This window comes from Oncorhynchus tshawytscha, linkage group LG09 (assembly GCF_018296145.1).
Source record: "Oncorhynchus tshawytscha isolate Ot180627B linkage group LG09, Otsh_v2.0, whole genome shotgun sequence".
Classification (NCBI taxonomy): domain Eukaryota; kingdom Metazoa; phylum Chordata; class Actinopteri; order Salmoniformes; family Salmonidae; genus Oncorhynchus; species Oncorhynchus tshawytscha.
Genome location: NC_056437.1, coordinates 65,461,380 through 65,467,970, shown reverse-complemented (window position 1 = coordinate 65,467,970; position 6,591 = coordinate 65,461,380). Strand labels below are relative to the sequence as shown.

General features: G+C 42.1%; 1 protein-coding gene across 1 annotated transcript; it reads right to left on the bottom strand.

Annotated features, from left to right (window-relative positions):
• Nucleotides 1-232: 232 nt before the first annotated feature.
• Nucleotides 233-3,463, bottom strand: zgc:193811 (uncharacterized protein LOC559801 homolog). Its single transcript, XM_042327243.1, has 5 exons — nt 3,026-3,463; nt 2,126-2,305; nt 1,916-2,032; nt 1,495-1,589; nt 233-1,338 (listed from the first exon to the last, which is right to left on the bottom strand). Exons 1-5 carry the CDS (start codon nt 3,125-3,127, stop codon nt 963-965), a joined length of 870 nt encoding a protein of 289 aa, XP_042183177.1. The 5' UTR covers nt 3,128-3,463; the 3' UTR covers nt 233-962.
• Between the last annotated feature and the right edge of the window lie 3,128 nt (nt 3,464-6,591).

The following is a 6,591-nucleotide window of genomic DNA, read 5'->3' as shown; positions in this document are numbered from 1 at the left end:
CCTGACCGTAGATCTACCTCTCTTTCTGAATTGGCGCTAAGTGCACATCATTCCTAATGTATTTGTTACTTCTATGTATTAACCTCCTTATTTACCCCAACATGCAAGATGGAAGAAGAGAGACAGAATGAGAGGGAGAGAGAGAGCGAGAGAGAGAGAGAGAGAGAGAGAGAGAGAGAGAGAGGGAGAGAGAGAGGGAAGAGATTGAGTAGAGTTGTATAAACATACGTATGTTTACCTAACCCTACTCCATCTCTTCCCTCTCTCTCTCCCTCCATCTCTCTCTCTCTGTCTCTCTTCTTCCGTCTGGCATGTTGCCGGAGGGAGGAACGAGGGGGAGGAGAGTGAAAGAGCGAGAGAGCAGGTGGGCGGAAGAGAAAAAGGCAGAAAGGACGGAGGGACTCCAGTGGATTCTGAGGGTAATTTGTGAGATGATGCCAAAATAACCTCTAACCTACTCAGCATTTCTCTCTCCCTGACACACGCACGCACACACATACACACATACATACATACAGTCAGTATTTACAGTATACTGCCCTGGTCTATCTCTCTCTAGCTCCAGACTGAAGGACCCCATAAACATAGATATTGGACTGGCTTAGCCCGCTCCCATTAAAACATTAACAATAAGTAACACTCATGCCCAAACTGATCTCAGCTCAGCCTTCGCAGCCTTTTTCCTACAACTCCCTGAAATATGTTGTGTCTCTTGGGACCCCATGGTCATGCATCACTGGTGGTGATTGATAAATCAATCAGTCCACTACAGTCCTCTTCAAACCCTACCTGTTTATTGGGCCTTTGATAAATAGTCACAAAAAAACACTTGGACGGTTGACTCCAAAGTGGGGTCATGGTCCTTGTATACTTTAGATCGCACTTGGTGACATCTGGCAAAATACACACATGTAGTTGTCTTTCTGATACACACACACGTACCAGCACGGTCCGGCACGGTCTCAGACCAGTACGGTCCGGTTCCCCCCATAGACCCGGTTCTCTGTCAGGTACATTTTGGGGACCTCCACGATGTCCCTGAGAAGCCCTCTCTTAGCTCCTCCAGCACCAGTTTCAGGCCCGGGTTGTCGCCAGTCTGGGATTGCAACAGGCGAGGGACCAGAGGGAGCAGGGTGAGGAACAGGCACACGGAAGCTGTCCCTGTACAGACTGTGTTTCCCTCCATAGGGTAAGGGCAAAGAGGGGCGGGGCAGCCAAGGGTGGCAGGACATGGTGGGAGGGGCTTTGTGGCGCGGCAGGCGGCTGTGGGTGGAGCTCTTCTTCAGAGTAAGGTAGGAGGAAGGGGCTTCCAGACCAGAGGAAGGGGCAATCTCTGACCTGAGGAGAGAAAAAAAGGTGAAAGGTAGGGGAGAGAGGGATACGACACACACAAACACACACTACCCTCTAGTGGCAAAATAAAGAAAATACACACACACGCACACACACACACACACACACACACACAATCACACTTCTTTGGTGTAGTGGTACCTGCTAAAGCGCCTGTAGTATGCATGAGCTGTGCTGACTAAAGGATCTGCTGTCACAGTCGGGGTCTGGCCTGGATCAAGCTGTCTATAAAGTGCCTGAGAGAAGATATACAGATCTGTTGGAATACAGGTTGGACATTCATTCATTCCTTTAGTCTCACCTTTCCACTCACACATTCAACTGGCTCCATTGTTTACTTTTGAAAGGTAGATGTATTCACAATTTCCATTTCACAAATACACTATTCAGACTTGAGAGAAGTTAACTTAACATGGACTTCAGTTAAAACATGTTTACTTAAATCCATGCTTATTAACTTAGACCTAAGTCCATGTTAAGTGTACTTATCTGAATCGGGCCCAATGTCATTATGTCAGAACATGAAATATTGCCCAATATTATTGTCAGTTTGTTTGTTTACCAGCAGGGTGCAGTAGTGGTCCAGCAGGGGGCCATGTGGAGCAGCCTGGCCCCTGTAGCTGTCCTGCATTTCACTGATTGGCTGAGAGAGCAGGCGCACTGTCCCACAGTCCCGGAGCTGGGGGGGGACATATACACACACAACCATCAGGTGCTACCTTTGAATGAAAACACAGACACACACATACACACTCAATCGCTCTCTCCTCACCTGTTGTGCCAGCTCATTGAGGAAGTGTGTGTTCCAGTGTGGAGGGGCACGTGGGTGCAGTGTGTTGGCCAGGGGTCCCGTCTGAGGCTTCCTGTCGTGCTCCAAGCGTGAGGTGACAGAGAAGTGACTGCTGGTGGACACCAGGGGAGAACGCTGGAACAGAGGGGGCAGAGATGCACCCTGAAACACACAAGATGTGTGTGTGTGTGTGGAGAGCGAGAGAGAAGCCTTGTTTATACCTGGTTCTATCATGCATCCTTTGTCCTGATCTTGTCCACATTCTGATTGTACCCACATTTTTTAGACAGGGTAGACTATTAAAAGACGCATTGGGATCTGATTATGATCAGATCTCCTTGACCACTTTTGGAGGAAGTCAGGCACACATTGGGTCTGAATATCTTACAAGTGTAGACAGATCTGGACCGTGAAACCATGTAAATCATCATTATCCCAAAATCATTGACAGGTGGCACTATTGATTTATGGTCAATGCGTCTTAAAAAAAATTATATAGCAATATTATTTTGAAAGAATAGCTGTCAAATAATTTGCATACAGGAAATCTGGTCACAATACTGACAGTGGATATATGAGACACATTTTAAGACCATATTTCTGAAAATGTGCACACAATCAGAATGTGAACAAGATCAGGACATGCTAGCTCAGGTATAAACGAGGCTAGAGAGATTGGGTGTAAACACGTTTAAACACTGATAATCATAAAATAGCCTATAGCCCATAGATGGTGAAAAATATAGCTGCTGAAACACAAACCTACCGAGCCACATCTCTTGCTAAATTTATAAGACTTATAATCAGAATTCTTTGAATCGAATTCTTTGAATCTTTATTAGGCCTAATTCAAATTGTAAATCGTCTTCCTCTTAAACCTACCTTGTGACTCTCCACATAAAAAGGCAAGGGCTGCACATACATATGGCCGACACCTGCACTTGTCTGTCCCAGCTCTCGCCTGTGTCCCTTCCACAAAGCCATTGGATTGATGTGACAGTTGACCCAACAACAGGAACTCCCTGTTCACTTAGCTACTAAAATACCATATGTTTACATGAAAAAAATATATGTTTACATGAATGAAGAAAACGAGATATCACACATGTATACGCATGTTCTTCAAATCAGCAGAAAAGGAAAGACAACGCGACAGGAGCTTCAACAGTGCTTGAACGTTATGCTTTGTTTTGGTAATATCGTCATAGATACTGTAGACGCTACTAGCGCAAATTCTGCGCGCGCACACACGTCACTCAATGGACAAACAACAATGGACTTTTATTTAATTAATTTGGTCCATTCAACAACAGAGCGATACGAACCTTGTTTCAGCAGGATGTTGTATCTATACAACATATCTATGTCATGCCTTATTGGAATGGATTTATTGATAATATATGTTGGGAAAAAGTTTGGATGTTGCCACACACATACCTACTTGTTAACAAAATTAAGGAAGTTTCCTTTAAAATTATTCATAAATATTATCCTGCCAACCAATATATGAAGAAGTTTAAGGAAAACATCAACTCAAATTGCTCCTTTTGTAATGACCACCCAGAAACAGTGTTGCATCTTTTTTGACATTGTATTCATGTAAGGAAACTGTGTTAAGACATCAGTAGATTTATAATTGAACACATTTATGAAGATTTTACACTATTGTGGAGAGATGTACTGCTTGGATTCTTTACATACATAGAAATAAGCTGAAACATTTTTATGTAATTCATTTCATTATTCTTTTGGCCAAATGTCATATACACACATGTACATTTACAAACAAACAAAAAACATTTTCTTACCCTACAAAAAGGAATTGAACTGTATTTTAAGACAGTTAAATACTCTACTAACAAAAAAGCTGTTAAAATTGTAAGTGTATGTATGTCCCTTGTGTCCTAGGTCCTTGTGTAATTGTAATGTGATATTGTAGCCCCTAGCTCCATTGTCCATTGTATGTAGTCTATATATACTTGTGTTCCCTCATGTACTGTCTGTGTTGATTTGTTAAGCGCTGCTCATCTGAGGGACTACTTAACCTGCTTTCATACTTAGGCTCCGTTAGGTGTCTTAGTCAACCTCCAGGTTAATGGACTGAACTGGCTAGTTCGGAGAGTCGTTATTTACCTCTTCCGTCTAAGGGTTAATGTTTCTTTCTTTCAGGTATCACTCTAGGTTCTTGCCATATGGACATTTTTATATGTGGTACCAGACCCTGGTTTTAGAAAGGGGGTAAATGTTATGTGCGGTACGACGTGTTGTTCGTCGTACTGTACATTGTTATGGTTTACGACAGTGTGCTGTTTTATGGATGAGTGGGTTGTTAGAATGAGTGGCACATGTCATTAAATAACAGAATGATGTACAATGTGAAACTGCCGACATAAGCTAGATATAACATTTGAACTTTGGCTGGTGGCCAGCTGTTTTATTGCACTGGTTACTTTCACATTGACGGCGGCATACGCAGCACATCCAATAGGATAGGGATTATAAACTTCCCCTAAAGTAAATGTAATAACATTTGCCCAAATTTGCTATATAATTACTCACGTCTATACATAAATAAATAAAATATTTTAAAATACTGCACCAGAGGGTGGGATTTGGCCACAGAGGATAATTTGCTTCTTTAAAAATTAGCTGTGGATTGTTTTTAGTGCACAACTTGGGCAGTGTGCGTGGCGCGCTGCAAATAGGTGATTGTTGAGTTGCAGCTGTCAGTGAATTGCCGTTTTAATAGGCCTATCGCAATATTTCTAAATGCAATTGTCGGAAAAATATAGTTTAGAAAGCAAATTCCTGTTGCTGAAAACAAAGACAAAGTAAATAGTTGTCAAGATTCTCAACTCCCAATTGAGGGAACAGTAGCTTTATTGGTCCCAGCGGAGAGCGTTAGCCATATCCCTGGTAAATAGGTGCATATTCACTGTCTTTCATCATTGGATCAGTTCCACTGGAAAGATTTTTGGGGGGGACAATAATTTCCTCATCCAGGCTAGATGAACATCATATTGTACATTTGTATCTCCCCTTTTCGTAGGCCTAGATTAGATGGTTGTCATTTTTATCTGTTTGTCAGTGTCAGCAGAATAGCCTACTAATTTGTGTCATAACAAAAAAAGATGTTGCTTACATCGCCAGTCATATAAAGTGTACACAGCAAATTGGCCAGTGTTGATATTTCAGTGTTATATTTCTAGTGTTGATTCAGGCATTAATTTCACTCTTATAGAGTGAGTTTAACACTCAGTGGTGTAAAATAACCCCCAGTGTTGCTGTTAATAACTAGAGTTATTGTTTTACACTGTGGAGAGTAAAACAGTCACGTCAAAACCACACCCATCATTATTACAGTTGAAGTCTGAAGTTTACATACATGTTTGCCAAATACATTTAAACTCAGTTTTTCATCAATCCTGACATTTAATCCGAGTAAAAATTCCCTGTCTTAGGTCAGTTAGGATCACCACTTTATTTTAAGAATGTGAAATGTCAGAATAACAGTAGAGGGAATGATTTATTTCAGCTTTTATTTCTTTCATCACATACCCAGTGGGTGAGAAGTTTACATACACTCAATGAGTATTTGGTAGCATTGCCTTTAAATTGTTGAACTTTGGTCAAACGTATCGGGTAGCCTTCCACAAGCTTCCCACAATAAGTTGGGTGAATTTTGTCCCATTCCTTCTGACAGAGCTGGTGTAACTGAGTCAGTTTGTAGGCCTCCTTGCTCGCCAACGCATTTTCAGTTCTGCCCACAAATGTTCTATAAGATTGAGGTCAGGGCTTTGTGATGGCCACTCCAATACCTTGACTTTGTTGTCCTTAAGCCATTTTGCCACAACTTTGGAAGTATGCTTGGGGTCATTGTCCATTTGGAAGTCCCATTTGCGACCAAGCTTTAACTTAAGCTTTAACTGATGTCTTGAGATGTTGCTTCAATATATCCACAACATTTTCCTTCCTCACGAAGCCATCTATTTTGTGAAGTGCATCAGTCACTCCTGCAGCAAAGCACCACCACAACATGATGCTTCCACCCCTGTGCTTCACGGTTGGGATGGTGTTCTTCGTCTTGCAAGCCTCCCCATTTTTCCTCCAAACATAACGATGGTCATTATGGCCAAACAGTTCAATTTTGTTTCTTCAGACCAGAGGACATTTCTCAAAAAAGTACGATCTTTGTCCCCATGTGCAGCTGCCAACCGTAGTCTGGCTTTTTTATGGTGGTTTTGGAGCAGTTGCTTCTTCCTTGCTGAGCGGCCTTTCAGGTTATGTCGATATAGGACTCGTTTTACTGTGGATATACTTTTGTACACGTTTCCTCCATCATATTCACAAGGTCCTTTGCTGTTGTTCTGGGATTGAATGAGCACTTTTCACACCAAAGTACATTCATCTCTAGGAGACAGAACACGTCTCCTTCCTGAGCGGTATGA